Source organism: Triturus cristatus, chromosome 1_2 (genome assembly GCF_964204655.1).
Source record: "Triturus cristatus chromosome 1_2, aTriCri1.1, whole genome shotgun sequence".
In the NCBI taxonomy this organism is placed as follows: domain Eukaryota; kingdom Metazoa; phylum Chordata; class Amphibia; order Caudata; family Salamandridae; genus Triturus; species Triturus cristatus.
The window spans coordinates 769160393-769178251 of record NC_140580.1 but is presented as its reverse complement, the minus strand read 5'-3'; the positions used below and the strand labels follow the sequence as shown (position 1 = coordinate 769178251).

Genomic DNA, 17859 nt, shown 5'->3' with positions numbered 1-17859 from the left:
AAAGCAGATTTTTAGCTTATGTGGTTTTAAGACACGCCCTTAATTACAGCGGCCACGCCCCTTTGAGAGAATCCCCCCTTACAGTTTTTTCATCCCACCTAAGGCCCTGACAATACCAAAGCTGCCCCTGGTAGCCTTGTAGCCTTGTGCTTGGCACTGACACGAAGAGTTACTCACCGTCACGCTCCCAAACTGTGTTACTAGGCAACGAAAATGGCAGGTTCCTGGAGATCCCCCTGTTCAATAGAAGCCACAGCCAGGAGACCTCCCACTATCCAGGCCTTCCTGGGATGAAGGGTGGCAGACAATGCCGCTGACTGCGGGGGCCTGGTTTAAGGGGGTGCCTTTTTGGTGTCGAGGCGGAACGTCTTAGGCTCCTGTGTTGAAGATATTACTGCGCCCACCCCCTTCCCCCCGGCCGATTAGTGTTGCCAAAGGACTGCCTAAAGGCCAACGTCGTCTTTGTGACGTCACTGCTCAGGCAGGGCCTGACACAGCAAGGGAGCAAGACATGCCAGAGCAACCCGGGGACCCTGCAGAGAGAAAAGGCCACCCCTCGCAAGCTTCACAGGAAGAAACCATGCCTCACCAGGCAATGCCGGGAGGTAGCCACCCTAGCAGTCTCTGGCGACAGGCCCTAACATAAGAAAACCGAGCGTCCCTGTGCACCCGCAGGAGTGGGGACAGTGAGGAAGCCTTCCCGTGCAACACTCAGGACCTAATTTAGTGAGAAAATTATCTCCGAGACGCTTGGGTTGGTAGGCTCCCAGAACCGGAAGAGGACAGCCCTCAGCAGCCTCGTGACAAGATTCATCGAGGAAGCTACAGCTGGGCACATTAGGCTTTAACGTGTAGCAGGGAGGGATGTCCTGGACAGACGTAGCTCTGAAGAGCCGGAATGTGAGGACAGGAAAAGCTCGGACATGAGGGCAGGAGAAGTTATTTCGGTCTTGCCTAGAGAAGACACATTAAGACGACTGGGGAAGCTGAGTGTCAGGGGAGGAGAAGACCGGATAAAAGAATGCAGGGATTTTACCCAGAAAAGTCAGGGTTTGAGGCCCAGAGATGATGGGGTATAAAGGCACAGAACAATAATCATGTGTTATAGGTAGGGCCATTGGAGTTACGCTACTTACGCAGCAAGAAGGACCAAAATATGCAATTGACAAAATTATGTGGCAAGAAAAAGGCAAATTATTTGGCATAAAGCAGCATAATTTGTGTTAGAACCGATGCACTATTTTTCCATTTTACACGTTAACCATTGCACAAAAGTTTCATCTCAGTATCAGTTTAACACCTGACTAAAGCAATCACAACTGAAAGGTACCTAATTAACCTTTACTTTGTGTCCATTGCGTGGCAACATATGTTGCAACCTTTTTAGTAACTTTAGTTGCATTTAAATTAGACTCAACTGTTTTGTTAAATTATGCAAATTATGCAGCAAATGATGGATTATGTGGCAAACATGTCAAATCCAGAAAATTCCACCGCCGCAAAATTGCATAATGCTAGCAGGCCTGGCTGTAGGGCTTGTATTACTGCACAGCAGCACCACCTGTCTGAATGTCAGTATGTACAGGCAGGCGTGAGGAGGTGTCCCATCTTCCCTCTTCCAAACTAGATTTAACTTTTGATTTATGGAATCTCCATTCGGGATGTGTTTACCATAAATGTAAGAAACTTCCTATGTATGGAGCACTGTCCTCATCTCTGAAGTCACCACCCCATAGGGCAGAAGTTAATACCTTTCCTTGGCACACTTAATAGTTTGTACACAAGCATTTTAGAGTTTTTCTTCCTTTGTCAATGGATTATTTGGGCACATCTAGCTTCATGAATCTCCACCCACAGGAATTCAGTTCCATTTGACTTCGAACTTGGCATTTCCTAGCTATTGAAGGTATTCACTATTCAGTCCCTGAGATTCTATTTTGCTGTTCACCACCGCCAAGACCATCTTTTAAATTAATTTGTTTTCATGTTCTGCACAGGTTGTTGACAACAATGATTCCCTATCGAATCTTATGTACTCTTCATGAGCTATAGTGATATGTCAGTCGATAGGTGGGTGGATTTGGGAGATGGGTACATCCTGATTTGTCTTCTATCTGTTGACGGTGGCATGTGTCAATGTGACTGGGAGGATAGGAAAGCTCGACGATGCAAGGTTGAGTGTAGAGGTGGGCGAGCCACTGGAAGCTTGAGCCAGATGCTCTTGGATCTTCGAGCCCAAACCGAGCCGAGCTTTCATATAGCTTCTGTCTGACACCCTCGATCTGCCCTTATGCACAATGAGTTAAAAACAAAGTACTAAGCTATCACTTCTGTGTTTTATTGATTGTAACCATACCAGTGACTCTTTTTATGATTTGAACACAAATGGGGCTGCTCCTAGTCAAGTGGTCTACAGGTGCCTAAGGATGCGTGATTGGTGGGGGCATCTTATGAAAAGTGAAGGACTGGTCTCACACACCACCTGGTGTCATGCTTAATCATAGGCCGTCCTCGCCCTCTAAAAACTCGGTTTGATAGAGGGTGGGCATACACCTGACAACAGGGATGCACTTCTAAACTAAGTGGGGGCCCGTTAGTAGTGAAAGTGATCTAAAAAACATTACAGTTGTCATAAAGATTAGTTTTAATTTATTGGGCAACTGTATGGTATTAAAAGAAGTGTGCGGTGACTCGGGGAATAATTATCCCTTCACTGTGTTTGTGGTCAACATGTTTCTGCTCAATGTCCCATGCGGGTACGTGGCATCCATCAGGACCGTATATCTAATGGGGCTCCGTCTTTATAATTAAATAATTAAATAAAGATCAACCACTATATGGGGTATGAATTATCGCTATCCCCACTGATATGGGACTCCAAGTCTAGCCTGTAGAAAGACAGAAAACAAACAGACATGATATGTAGGTTTCTGCTGGTTGTTACACGGGTAACCATCCATCACTACACAGTTTATCGTGCATGGTGGTTTAAAAGTGCATGACACGTGTGTGCACTTCTTAACGAACTGTGAGAGAACGTCTCTCATAACTCACCCTAGAACTCTAACCTACTTTCTCCATGGGAGGTCACGGCGGAAGGCCCCTCTATTGACATTCTGGGAAAGTGGGAGGGAAAGCAAAATAACTGGATGTTACTAGATCAGGTTGACACATAAGATACTTAAAAAAAAACAACAGGTTTCTAGTGTAGGTAGAGACACTACCTACATCAGGGCGTTTCGCACGCGCCCACATCTACATCATATTCACACTCTTACTGTCTCTCGGTGTGCCTTCCACTGTGTAACCTTGTTGTGTCCTCTTCGCCTCCCCGTCGGTAAATGGAAGTGGGTTTTTTGGGACCTTAAATAGTCCTCCTGCGTGTGTAATTAGTGCCAATTGAGTTATATTGGAAGCACCTAAGTGGGATCCAGTGTCCCCGCTGGCTAGTGCCTGACTGCCTGGTTATGGGCGTTTATTACCGGAGGTGAGTCGTAGCAGCTTCCTGCCTTGGTTGCGTGCGCCCTCTGTATCGTTCCCCCATCGGTAGGCGTGGTCAGGGACAGAGTCGCGGTGCTGCCGGTTAGCGTTACATGAACGTCAAAGGCACAGAACAAAGTCAGGAGCTGCCTGGACTTCTGCCGGACTGAACGGGTCGGGAGACTCGTTCTACTGTGTATAAGAGGTTCCAAAACACTTAAGGACTTTTACACCGGCAGGATTTAAACCATTAAATAATTCCTGCTGAGCACTAAGGGCTATTCCCTATGGCATTACCCTGATTTACGCAGCTGGTATGCACGAGGATTCTACTAAAGGCCATGTGTACAGACAGGATATCCAGAACCCCTGAGTAGTGTAAAGCATATCCCTCCATGATTGATGGGTCTATGGAGGCTCGTGGTTAAAAACTCAGATCGGGGGGGGGGGGTGTTGGTTCCTCTGGTGTTGTCACTCGATATTTAGTTAAAAAGTGCCACTACGTTACTGCAACTTTTCAGTTGAAGTTTGTGTCCTGTTTGTGCGCTAGGGTGGGAGCATAGCGTACGTAATTTGGTGCACAAGGTTTGCATTAGTCGTCATATACTGCAACAGTTCTTGTCTGTTAGTGTGGGGTTGTTCATGCACAGTGTGAGCATTGTAACGGTGTTTGATGTTTTTGCTTGTTTAATTCATCACCCTATGGAAGGTAGGGGTTTTTTCACCGGGGGGTGTTGTTGTAGCCATGAGTTCCCTGGATTTCTTAGACCCATGGATTATGACATGATGTCCATATTGGCAACTATTGAGTGTATTGAGGTTAAAGTAAGATGCATCATAAGGTTGAGGCTATCGTGCCATCTGCAGCCATGGGATTTCATCATTTAGAACAGTGTCCCATGTGCGTAAGCGATACACCCAACGTTGTTCCCTGACATGCAGGCTCCTGGTGATGTCGGTTTTCTGTTTTCTCATCACTTCCAGCACTACCCATTGTAGATCTGATTCAGAAGAAGTGTTTCGTTAGTGTAGTATTTGACTTTTTGCACCGGATGGTACTTCAGTGTTCGTTGATTCGTGTCTTCACTTTCCTTGTGGTCATCCCCACGTATCTGAGGTTGCATGGGCATGTTAAGAGGTAACGTACATTTTCGGTATTGCAGTTGCTGAAGTACTTCAGCTTCCACGGGTTGTTTGTACCGATGTCAACTTCTTTTGTAGTAATGCGCAAGATACACAATTTCCACATGGGAAATGGCCTGTGGGCTTTGGTTGACTCCAGAGTGTGGTTTGACCTCCATCATCCTGGTGCTGAATTTTAGAGTGTACCAAATCATCACGGAGATTTCTACTCCTCTTGAAGGCAAAGAGGGGGAGTTCCCACTGTCTCTGTCCGCTATTCAAAATTGGCAATTTTTTCTTTATTATATTCTGAACCCTGTTTGATACAGGAGTACATGTTGTTACGCGTACCACCCTCTCAGCTTTTTCTTTGGGTGCAGTGTCCAGCAGTGCTTTCCGATTGTTATTTCTAGCCCTTTTCTTGGCTTTTCTGATCATTTTCTTTGGGTTGTGTCTTTCCAGGAGTTTGGTTTCCAAGTGTTCTGCCTGTTCCTTGAACACTTCTATGTCAGGGCAGTTTCTCCAGACCCCGAGGAATTGTCCCACTGGCAGGTTTTGACGCAGTGCCCTCCGATGATAGCTTTCGTATAGCAGTAAACTATTCCTATCAGTAGGTTTGATATGTACTTTTGTGGCGATCCCTTCATTCGCCAGAGTGATATCCAGATCTAGGAAGATTGCTTGGTTCTTTTCAATAGTGTGAGTGAAGTTAAGATGTTCGTCTTTACTATTAACCCACTGGACAAACACTGAAGCTTCTTCTGGAGTCCTTTGCCATACGATGAAAATATCATCCATGTAACGCTTCCAGGTCTTCAATTGTGGAGCAAAGGGGTTGTTTGGATTGAAGATGTGGTCTTCTTCAAATTGGTGAACATACAGGCACGCCATGCTCGGGGCAAAGGTGCTGCCCATGGACATGCCGTTGATCTGATGGTACAGGACCTTCTCGAACTCGATTTTTTTTCGGTTAGTGCCATCTCTGCACACTCCATAATAAAATGTCTTGGGGTCATGTAAATCCAGTCTTGATTCAAATGATTTGTTCAACGACTGCCAAAGTACGTCTTTGGGGGATGCTCGTGTAGATGAAAATTGCGACAGTGGTTCCAGTGCAGATCCAATACTAGACACTATTGGTCTCCCTGGAGGGGGCACCCTATTTTTGTGGATTTTGGGTAGGGCGTAAAACCTTGGTGTCCTTGGGTCGGCGTTAACGAGGAATTCCGCCTCGTGTTTGGTAATCCAGTCATTCACCATACTTTCATTGACCATGCTCCCAATTTTGTTCATGATCCGTGTAGTAGGGTCGCTATGGTGTACCTCATAGCTGGTTGTGTCTGATAGCTCTTTGAGCCCAAACCGAGCCAAGCTTTCATATAGCTTCTGACACCCTCAATCTGCCCTTATGCACAATGAGTTAAAAACAAAGTACTAAGCTATCACTTCTGTGTTTTATTGATTGTAACCATACCAGTGACTCTTTTTATGTTGCCAGACATTTTCTTCGCTGACTACCACTGATAACAAGCGTAGAATTTTGTGTATTCTCAAGGTCCTTTACTTCATTCATATATGTGATCATTTAAGTTATTTCAATTATACCCTACCCTTCCTTCTTGTAAAGCGCTTTGATACCCACTAGGGTCATGTTTGCGCTATACAAACCTTTATAAATAAAATAAATAAATAAAATTAGCATTTGAGTTCAAAAGCAACGGCAAATAGACAGTGAAACCAGAAAAACTGTAAATAATCCAGGCTTGTCCACTTAAACAAACTGTGTGATCTCAGGCAATTATTTGATTTCACCGTTCCCCCTCTTTCTTCATTACTGCATATCAAAGCACCTTCAAATGTGTGTTTTCAGAATACAAGCTGTACAAACATATTGAGTTTGACTTAATAGACTATAAAGCTTATCTATAAGACTGTGAGCCACATATAGGATGCACATGACCACTGCCTTACTTGCTAGTTCACTAATGGCATTGTCGCCGGACGATGGTGGGCATAGTTCTAAGTTCATGTTTAAAAGCTATCGCTTTTAATAAGTAGCTCTCACTGCAGTGATAAAACGCGACTTAATAATGTCAAAACTTTTGCTTGTTCAAAAAATGCACTTTAAAAAAAAAAAAGAGATTTTATCATATTTTAAGTGAAGTTTGTTGCATGATTTATAGAGCATACAATTCCAGGACTTAGTTCTGTTAGAACTGACATTAACTATTGGCTCGGATCTGGCTCGGCGGTAATTTACCAGCTTGCCTACGTCCAGCTGAGATGGTAGCCGGTAGTGGTAGCCTTCATACATAGCTTTAAACACAATATTGGATGCAAATACATTGGAATAATTTTTGTTTTTAATTCCAACTTTTGTAGAGAAAATTATTATTTCATTGAATACCAGCATCAATCATCGAATGAGTTAGTACAGACCTTATCATAGGATAATTGGGGGATCTGCAAGCTTCGTTGGTAGGAGGGTGGGTGGCTAACTTGGTTTGCATACTTGTTCAGTTTAGGTATTTTAACAATTTTAGGTTCCTTGTGATGCGGATATATTTGGTCTCCAAGTCACTCCTTCGATTTTTCATCAGTGTAAAGCAAGCCACAGTGAATCATTGTATCGTCTACCAGTTGTGCAATGCATACACACGAAACTAAAATATCACTGAGACAACTTTACATTTTTGAATTCCTCCAAGTGCTGTAAATGCACACTACACTTAAAGCGTCATCAATTTCAAAGTCTGAATATATATTGGAAATAGAGATTGATAACATCTAACCAGGTGCCCATGGGGCACAATCCGGTGGCAAGTTATCGCAGGCTAAGTAAGTTTGAGATGTGCTTTATTCTCTACTAACCCTCATCCAAAGACATTTGGGAAATATTTGTCCCCATATGATGTAAGAAAATGTAACACTCTCTGGCTGAAAGAGAAGAAATCGTGTTCCTTATATGTCCCATGCATGATTCGGCTGTCGGATAGGCCTCCTGACATCAATGGGCTACTTTCACCAAAAATAACAAGTCCCTCCTAAATGGGAAGCTAGAGAACGATAGGGACAGGAAGCAAGAGCCTTTCTGGCTTTGATAAACCTATAATTTGTGAGTGATGCGATGATTTACCCATAAATGCCTGAGGCCTAGTTTGGTCAGAGCACAATCAAATGATTGGCTCAACAGTGACTGTCAAACCGTGAAGAGCCAAGAATAGGGAAGGGAGAGGCATTGGAGGAAGTAAGTGAGAGGCCTCATCACACAGGCTGAACGACAAGAACCAGAAGAGCCAGTTAGCACACATTAGGCTTCCTGGTTTTGATGGCATCCTTCAGTTACCTGGTTCCCAGAAAAACAGTGTGGTGGAAAATACCCTGAACATAAGGACCTCCATATCTGCTTGTTTAGTGATAAACAGTGGAAAAGGAAAAAAATCAATGTTGTGTCCTGTCTTTTACCTTGACTAGTTATTGTGTGTGTAGTTTGTAGTGCGGGTTTGTTAAGGATTGCTCGTTTATGGACTTGTTTTGTTTGAGATTGGGTTTCATAAATGTATTTCTATACAACTAAGCAGTGCAAGTTAATGTTCTGCACACGGCCAAGTAATCGCATCTAAGTGGCAGCTAATTTTAGGCTTTTCTGGCTCATGATTAAATGATCTCGAGCCACTGATTTTTAGGTTTGCTCTTCATAGCCTAGGGTGCACTAAACGTTCATGTGATCAGGATTGTTATGAACAGGTCAGAGCAGACACAGCTCAAAAGGGTTCACAACTCTAGATTTTGGCACATGTATTGTGTGGGGGACAACATTTGTTACCTTTGCCAATTTTCTTAAAGAGCAGGTAATAAGAAACACCATGCTCCAGTGTTAGGATTGTATTTAACAACTCAGTGCATTTTGGGAGTTGCAATTGTGCATTACATCAATTTAGCCAATTAGGATAAAGCTCTAGACTACAATTAGGCCTGGGCGTGAAATTCCGCTCTGCTTGCAGAGTTTTTCCCACTCTGTGTTCCGCGTAACACGATGAGATCTGAAAAAACTCTGCCCCACGTAGCAAAGTTTTTAACTCGCTCGCGCTCATCAACGTTAAGTTGGCAAGCCCGAGCGAAGAAAACCTTACTCCAGACCACCTCTCGGCAAGATTTCTCCACACAGGCAGTCGCGGATGGCTGCTACCGCTCCCGTTGAGAAGCCTTCCGTTCGCATCGAGTAGAATATCTACTTGAGTTGCTGAAAGAAGCAGCGCCCTCTTTCTCTGCACATGGTGCAGTTCGCACCGATTTTCCAACGCGGGAAAAACACCCAGCGATAAAAATCTGCGCGAACGGCGTGACCCAACACACTCTGTCACTTACAGAGTTTTTTGGTCGGAACTCCGTGAGCTCCACACAGGTCTAATTACAATAGTTTCCAGAAGAGAAAATTGATTGGAATCTTGTATCCTCGATAGCGGAGTCATCTGGTGATAACATTTTTTTCTATACACACACTGCCAAGGTAGAAATTAGATTTTTGAAGAGTCTACAGTAGGGTAGCTGTAATGGTATCTGTTTTGTTGGTCTCACTTACTTATTAGCCATGATTATTGGGAGGAACTTGTCGTTCTGGAGCCTGCCTGTGGTAAATGAGGGCAGCTCTTAGGTCTGTCTTACAGCAGCTCTGTGGGTTGTGCCAGGGCAGCAATGCTCTCTCATGTCAGGATTCTTGAGGTCTCATGTCTGGCTCTGTTCCTCACGCCATTTTGTCCTGTTGTCAGAGCCCTCGGCGTTCTGCAGAGAATAGAAGCTCTGCAGGAGCTCATAAGGCCCTAGAAGTAGAGATAAAAAAGAAGAGATTAAGTACAAATTAACACACAGAGTGCGCACCCTCTGAGGACCTGTCTCCTACTCTCTGTGCCTCTTAGAGTACTGTCAGGGAGTTCCACGTCTCAGCCCTGTGCTTGAGTATCATACCAGTCAGCACATAGGTTGCTATTGTTCACATATCAGAGTGGACCTTATGTACTATGTGCTCTAGTGGCAGCTGTCAACATCCAGATGGTTTGCCCTAGTAACAGATGTTAAAGAGAATACCACATTATTCATGCCCTGTATATTGCCATCAGCCTGTACGCTGTGTGTAAAGGGCAGCTATCCTAGCCTCTCACAGTCCCAGTCTGTCACATCTTCATACACAGTCTGTGATTCAAGGGCAGCTGTCAGAGCCGCTCACACAATCTCTGTCTCAAGGGCAGCTGTCAGAGCTGCACACACAATCTTTGTCTCAAGGGCAGCTTTCAGAGCCGCACACACAATCTCTGTCTCAAGGGCAGCTGTCAGAGCCGCCCACACAATCTCTGTCTCAAGGGCAGCTGTCAGAGCCGCCCACACAATCTCTGTCTCAAGGGCGGGTGTCAGAGCCGCGCACACAATCTCTGTCTCAAGGGCAGCTGTCAGAGCCACGCAAACAATCTCTGTTTCAAGGGCCACAATCTCTGTCTCAAAGGCAGCTGTCAGAGCTGTGCACACAATCTCTGTCTCAAGGGCAGCTGTCAGAGCCGTGCACACAATCTCTGTCTCAAGGGCAGCTATCAGAGCCGCGCACACAAGCTCTGTCTCAAGGGCGACTTTCAGAGCCGTGAACACAATCTCTGTCTCAAGGGCAGCTGTCAGAGCCACGCACACAATCTCTGTCTCAAGGCCAGCTGTCAGAGCCACGCACACAGTGTCTGTCGCAAGGGCGGCTGTCGGAGCTGCACACACAATCTTTGCCTCAAGGGCAGCTGTCAGAGCCGCGCACACAGTGTCTGTCTCAAGGGCAGCTGTCAAAGCAGCGCCCACAGTGTCTGTCTCAAGGGCAGCTGTCAAAGCCGCGCCCACAGTGTCTGTCTCAAGGGCGGCTGTCGGAGCTGTACACACAGACTTTGTCTCAAGGACAGCTGCCCTAGTCCAAAAAGGCACTGCATACCTTGCGTACAGCTGTCAGAATCTCAGACACAGATTGCTCCCTGTGATACTTTCAGACAGGTCCACACGCAATATGTGCCCCACAGAGAATTGTTAGAGTATCTCGCACACATTCTGTGACCTACAGGCTGCCCTCAGGAGCCCACAAAAATATATAGCTTGCAAGTGGGATACTCACACTTACAATGTGTGTCCTTCGGCCAAGTGCTGGAGTCCAGGATACATGTGGGCAGCTCTCAGAGAGTCTCACATACACCCATCATCTACTTGAGGTGGTTGTGCTTCCCACATAAGACTTCATGGAGCCCAAGGCGGAAGATTTGTGTACGGTATTTGAGTTACGTTAGAATCCCTATCATATCTCACAAGTTTCATTCCTAGTCAGGGGATAGGAAACTCTTACCTCCACACTCCTCCCTCTGGAGAACTTGATCTCTGTCTCAGTATCTTGAACTTCCTTACATTCCCCCTTGAACAGTGTTAGCTCTTTTTGTGTGACTAGTATCTGTGATCATTACTTATATTTGGTTTACCCTTTGTCTGTTCATCTACTGGTCACTCTAAACTTCCAGGAATTATTGATAATGTAACTCTGCATTCAATGGAACCCTTTGTGTTGTAAGGACCAGCCAGCATCTGTCTTCGATCACTAAAATTCCTAGAAAAATGTGTGTAGTAAGTGGAATCCTGTAGCTTGAGATGTCCAGGGCTGAATTTGTCTTTGCACAGATTTTTTGTCTCATCTTCCCTGTCTCCATAGCAGTGCATGCTTTGGCTAGCCATTGAATAACACAAAGTGGCTAATCATAATGTATATTTAGGAATGACAGAAGTGTGAATGAGTTGTTATAATTTTACAATGCAAACGTTGGCTGTATGCTAGTCTACGTGCTACAAAGTGTTTGTGATGAATTTTCACTTTCTATCAGTGAAATCCTTAAAGGAAAATTTGATTTAAACATGTAGAAAGGGTCCTAATAGTTTCCACATTTCTCAGTTCGATAGCAGGCTGGGGATGCTTAGAGTGAATATGCCTCTAATGAGGAGGACACCGAAATGATGTTCCATCAATGAGAAGTGCAAAAAGAACAACTGATGGACAGAATGTTGAACAATGTCAAACATTCACCCCAGTACAGAGATCTGGTCCTAAACCCATCATTTGTTTGCTCCCCGTGCCATTCCAGTTTGAATCCAGCCATATGCAAATCAGTCTTCAGCCTGTTCCTCGTGGGAACAGCCCAGCCCGAACTGCCAGGCCAGGTCCTTTCTGGACTGGAAACAAGCATCCTGGGACCAGTTTCGGGAAAACACCCCTCCTCAACCAGGCTAGCTTGACTCAAGTGGCATGGAGAGCACGGGACCCATGTCTGGGCATACCCGTCCCACCTGGGATGACAAATGCAAAAAGAACAATTGATGGACGGAATGTTGAACAATATGAAACATTCACCCCAGTACAGAGATCTGGGCCTTTATCCACTGGATTCAAGCTAGCCTGGCTAATGAGGGGTGATGCCCCAAAACCAGTCCTAGGATGCTTGTTTCCGGTCCGGGAGAATCTGGCTTGGCAGTTTGGGCTGCACTGTTTGCATGAGGAACAGGGTCAAGACTGATTTGCATATGGCTTGGTCTGAACTGGGGTGGCATAGTGAGCAAATGAACAATGGACTTAACCCAGATCTCTTGACTGGGGGTGAATGTTTGATTTGCTCTGCACTCCGTCCATCATCTGTGTGTCTTTTGCTATCTATGAGAAGGGCACGTCGAGAGACTATCCCTCTCAAAAGGAGGATATGTAGAAGAATTTTGCGCCACAGAAATGGAGAGAAGGGAGGTTCCATTCATGAAGAGGGCACATGGGGTGAGTGTTAAATCTCTAATTCTACATACAAGAAATGATCTGTCCCTGAGGATGCAATAGAAAGAGTAAGGACCATTTTTGTGTGTGTGTGTGTGTGGGGGGGTGTCACAATGTTGGAATGGGCCATCGTTGAGGGTGCTGCAGGAAGTTATGGTTCCTTCCATTGTGATTCTGTAGGAATGAATATTAGGAACCTCTGTTGGGCACTAATTGCGCCCAAGGTTGTTTAAGGGCCTGGAGAGCAGAGAATACTATAAGATGAAGAACACCCAGGACGTGACAGGAAACTCATGGTACTCTTTGGGCAGGTCACATCGCCTGTCCTTCTCTGGGAGAGAAGCCAGCTGTGCAAAGTGATGTGCAGCAGGGGTTGGTGCATTGTATCATGGGTTGGTGGGGTGAGGGTGTGCATGTCCTTCAAATGCTGCCATTTACACGTTTTTTCGTTTCATTCCCCGTTTCGATTAAAGTCCATGTTTTTTCTCATGGAAGAGAGAGTAGGAACAGAGACAGTCTGTCATAAGGGGTGAGGAGTTGTCACTGAATTAATTCCTGGCTCTTCTGTCTGCAAAGCAATTTGTTTTCCTTTTCAAACGACAGTATTTGATGTCGTGGGGGATTCAATTGGTTCCTTTTCGCACCCTTACCATCTCTGTGCCCAGCTTTGAGAGGGTCATGCCTGGAGGCGATAAGTTTGGCCGTGCTGCGAATTTGCAAATTATAAACTTCGACAATAGAAGTGGTTAATAATCACTAATGCTGCATTGGGTTAGCAGCTGCCATCCAGCACCCAGAAGCAGCGAATTCCGTCAGGTAGGCTTTACCAAAGCTCATGTTTACTTACTGTCAGGGTGAACCCGGGCCAAGCGTGTCACATACCTGCGATAAGTAGAGAAACCAATAGTGACCAGCAAGCTAACCAAGCGCTGCCGCTCTGAGAGTGAGGGATCGGTCACTGCACTGTGAGTAATAGCATCAAACCCTTGCCTGTGGTTACAGATGTGTCTTTCACCCACACCTTTTTTTGTTACATCACATCCTTTCTCCTGGGGTACAGCAGCGCATTTCACTTTACCCTCCAAGAGTTGCAGTGCTGTCTCTTCCCCTTACTTAGCTCTTTGGGGGGTTATAGTGACGGATCTGACTCACCGCTCTAGTGCTTGAAATGGAAAAATAGAAGTGCAGGTACTCTGTAGCAGAGTACCTGCTTGTTTCTGAGAAGTGCCGGTACTCTCCAATTAGAAGTATTACATTCCTCTTGAGAAGTGCCGGTACTCTCCAATTAGAAGTATTACATTCCTCTTGAGAAGTGCCGGTAATCGCTCTCTCAAAATAAAAAAGTGCGGGTACTCAGTACCGGATAGTACCGGCCTATTTAAAGCACTGCACCTAGCTTTATTTAATACAGCCTCTACCTGACTTCGTCGCCTTCACTGGTGACTGCAGCAGCAGCCTGCTCCCCCAACACACACCTTTCTGAGAGTTCCAAAAGAGCCTTTTATTCGCCTGTCTCCAGTTTACAGCGGTGCCTCACTGCCCCCTTTAGTTCACCGGTGCTTTTTCCGCACAGTCACATTGTAGTTGCAATGTCCTCACACGCTCTTTCTCCCTTCCCTTATTAACACACATACCTAGTCCCCATCACCCGTGTATAGCCACCCTCCCCCGGAATATACGTACAGCGCATATTACGTGGTACGTCGCCAGTTTTAGGGCTACCCGGTTATAAGTGCATGAGCCATAATGCAAAGAATTAACTGGATATGGTACTCACGCTAACAACAGGGGAATTCAGGATCTCGGACATCCTCTTGGCAACCTCAGGGGTATACATTCTCCTTTCTTCAAATACCTTTCTCCATCATTTCCATCTACCTCGGACACCTCCTTCACTCACTGCTCGGCGCACCTCTGTTTCATGCCCACCTCTTACTCATTTCCAAATCCCACCACGCTATTCCCGACTGACCCCAATTGCTCTGTCTTTCACTCTGTGCTTATCGCCCTAACCTCCTTCCCGCCCATCTCCCTCACACCTCGGTCCTGAAGAATGTTCTCTCTCTCCGGGACTGTGCCCCTCACACCCTCTGTGCCAGCACTCGGAGCAGCTGAGGTGTTTCACGCGCCCGGGGCAGGTTGGTTGCTATAAACTCACCTTGTGTTTGCTGTGAGCTTGGATTCCTTCTCACGAGGAGGCTGCGGCATCGAGCGCGGGAATGAATGAAGTTAGCAATGTTTATGTGAGGTTTTTGGGGCCTGACCGCGGCCAGCAGGGCGTTCCTATCCCCGTCCAATCTCCTGTCACGGAGATCTGACGGCTAGATTTACACCAGGCAACCGGTGTGTACAGAGCAGGGCCGGGGCCGCGGCTGAGCGGGAGCCGCGGCCTGTCTCCAGGAGACAGACACAGGCCGCCCAAACACAGGAAGTGGGGCGCGAGGACGGGAGGAGAGGCGCACTTGACGTATTGGGGTCGGAGGGCAAGAGGGACATATATTATGTCACGAAGAGGGGGCGCGAGGGACAAGGAGATTAATGCGGAGAGGGGCGGGCAGTATATCACCGAGAGGCGGCAAGGGATGCAGGGTCGGGCTGGCATGTAGGGCAATATGGCAGTGCCAAAGGGGCTGGCTGACAGGGGCCAGTGTGTGGACGGTTTCCTGGCTAACTGACATCCAATTTTATGGTCTGGCGTCTTCTAGAGAGATACAAAATGTAGCGAGGTGGGAAAGGGGAGCCGTGTCCTTTATATTCTTGTAGGAAATGAGAGATCTACTGAATATCAGGTGCAGGAGGAAATAGACTCATGACATCATGCAGCAAAGAAAGAGAGAGAGACAGTATATTTTATGGGGCAAGATACCCTAGTACTAAATATCATGGGGTGGGGGCACAGAGAGCTAGAATATAACAGAAGGTGTACTAAGACACACTACCACACAGGGAGAAACCCCAACAGCAGATTGCCATGGTGGATGGCTTCCAGATGCTCTTATGAGAGGGCCAAGAAACATTCTGAGCATTCTGCAGCAAAAGAGACACGCAGGTTATGTAAAGGAGTACAGAAAACCTTTAGTAATAATAGGGCAAGATGAAACAAGCTGGATTTTATAAGAGAAACGACAAGGAACGCCGAGCATAAGTAGGGGAACGGAGGCAAGCACTCCACATTACAAGCGGAGAATGACAAGCACCGAATAATGTGAGCTATGGCCTCAAAGATATTGACTGACTATTATCAGATGGTTGCTGGAAGCGGCATGTGCTGACTAATATGAGGGCCAAGGTGGAACTGGTCAAAAAAGGGTGGATTCAGATCTCTGCCCTATAGGATACAGGTGGCAGAGGAAAGGCATGATCGCAATGTCACGAGGTAACAGTGTATACCGGAGTCTGTTCTCTTTTATAAAGGCTGCTTGGATCTGTCGTCAAGGCTTTTGCTGCATCTGTCAGACATTGAATCACAATTGGATGAATTACGAAACCTTATTATGTACATAACAGAACAAATGAGTTGTGGTTCATAAGTAGCGGCCATTATTTTTAATAGAAGAGGCACAAAGACAATCAGAGCAGTTAATATTTTATTGAAAGACAATAAATACAACTACACCTCCTTAACCAATCACTTAAACCTCACCAACCATTGTGCAGTTTAAGAGTTACGTAAGTATAAAGCCCCAAGCAAATGCACATTTGTGTAGCAGCCAATGCCTAACAAAGGCCTTTGGCAAGCTTGAGCCATGAGTTGAACTAACACTCCCCAGTATCTTGACCCTTAAACAAGGTTTGCTTTGTTTGATATTCCTCTTACCTGTGTCATTCCATATGAGGTAGTGCTTCACATGAGTAACTACGAGGGTGACTGAACTACAACATGTACTCCTTCCAGGGAAACACACGTCACACAAATTAGGCTGAGCCTTCCATCGGTTCATGTGCTGTAGGTGCCCACTTGACCTTGAAGGGCATGTGGAATGGGGCACCATCTTTAAGGTACATTGGTAATGATGATAAATGGAATTTTCTCTTTGGACTCGGGCCGCGCTTTGTCGTTTATTTGAACAACTCTTACACAGTTGGAGAAGGGGTTGGTGCCTGGTGTTATAGTGGGTTGTGGAATAGGTTCCCATTCACTGTGGTCACAGGGAGTGGCTGGCCCACTGAGAGACATGTGGGCTGAATCAGTGGTGATTAGAAATAGGGTGTTGGCAATTGCCTACAGGTGGAGTTTCTGCAGGGCTCTTCACACTTGGGCATGAGGCATGTGAGACGAGTGTGCCTCACCTCGGGAATCAGAATCTCTTTTGGGGAAGAGCATGTAATAGCGACCTCGGGCCAGATCCACCATCTCCGTTATCAAGACAACATGTGCAATTTGTCCACTGACTGATGTTCAGATTGGAATACAATTTATCGTTGGACCTTTGAACAAATGGGTCGAACTGCAAATGGTCTATTCGCAGTAGGTAGTAATGCTCATGAACATTAATTAGGCAGGTCACAATTTGTGACTCCCTCTGACTGGTCGTGAATGCAGAGATTGAGGCCTGCAAGGCACAGCACACTTCTTTCCCTACAGTCACTATCCCAGATGTGAAACATTTTTTGAAAAGCATCCCAGGCCATTAAAGTAACAGCAATGTATTTCCCTTTGTAGGTGACATTGTGGAAGGTGGTTAGAGGGGGGAGAAGGCGGTGTTCCTCTTGACCACTGTCTGCCTCCTCTGTGGCCTCCGATACAATTACCAAAGACGACTCAATCTAACTGGGGCAGTTTCCCTTTCCTCAATTAGTTGCCATCTCAACTTGAAGGGCCAAATGAACAAACCCCTCAGAAGGTTCCAACTCCTGGGATTTGAAAAATCAAAGTGTTTACAACCCCAAATAGCTTTTTGAAATGTAAAAAAAACCTTTATAAATCAGAAAAGTCTTTTTTGCAAATCATGAATGGGGGACGCATGAAGAGGCCCCCCTCATATTTGCAATTCAAAAAGAGATGCATCAAAAGCTTGTGACCACAACTGAGCCTTGAATTGGGGTGGTGAATAGGTGCAGGCAAAATACGCCAGTGGAATTTCGGGAATTTTGTGTTACACTTTAAAATCAAAATCACCCAAATTATGTCATTTCGTCTCATCACATAAATATGCACCCATTTGTCGCAAAATGATAGCCGGGAAACAATATGAATAACCAGAACGTGAGGGCCATTATGTGTGACAGTTGTGTTTGTCGTGCTATTTATTTAGCATGAAATGCATCCTCGCGCCAAAAAATGATGGAGACCATATTTTGGGCTAAAACATAGCACTACGTGATAGATTTGCATACTGTGCATAATTACACAAAAGCAAATTATGCCAATTTCACACCCCCTCCCAATGATAACTGTATTGCAAATGGGAAGATGTCCCATCAATGAACCATCTTTA

The 17859-nt window shown here is 45.7% G+C and overlaps 2 protein-coding genes across 3 annotated transcripts in view; one reads left to right on the top strand and one right to left on the bottom strand.

Moving 5' to 3' along the window:
- The window catches only part of LRRC18 (leucine rich repeat containing 18), a 40400-nt gene extending 25688 nt beyond the window's left edge, over positions 1–14712 (bottom strand). The window contains exons 1-2 of the mRNA XM_085608767.1: positions 14580–14712; positions 9185–9422 (exon numbers count right to left, since the gene is read on the bottom strand). Coding sequence (XP_085464893.1) covers positions 9185–9195 — 11 coding nt within the window. The 5' untranslated portion in view covers positions 9196–9422; positions 14580–14712. The remainder of the gene's footprint in view (positions 1–9184; positions 9423–14579) is intronic.
- Positions 1–17859, top strand: part of WDFY4 (WDFY family member 4) — an 821140-nt gene that overhangs the window by 634465 nt on the left and 168816 nt on the right. The gene's annotated exons all lie outside the window — the stretch shown is intronic.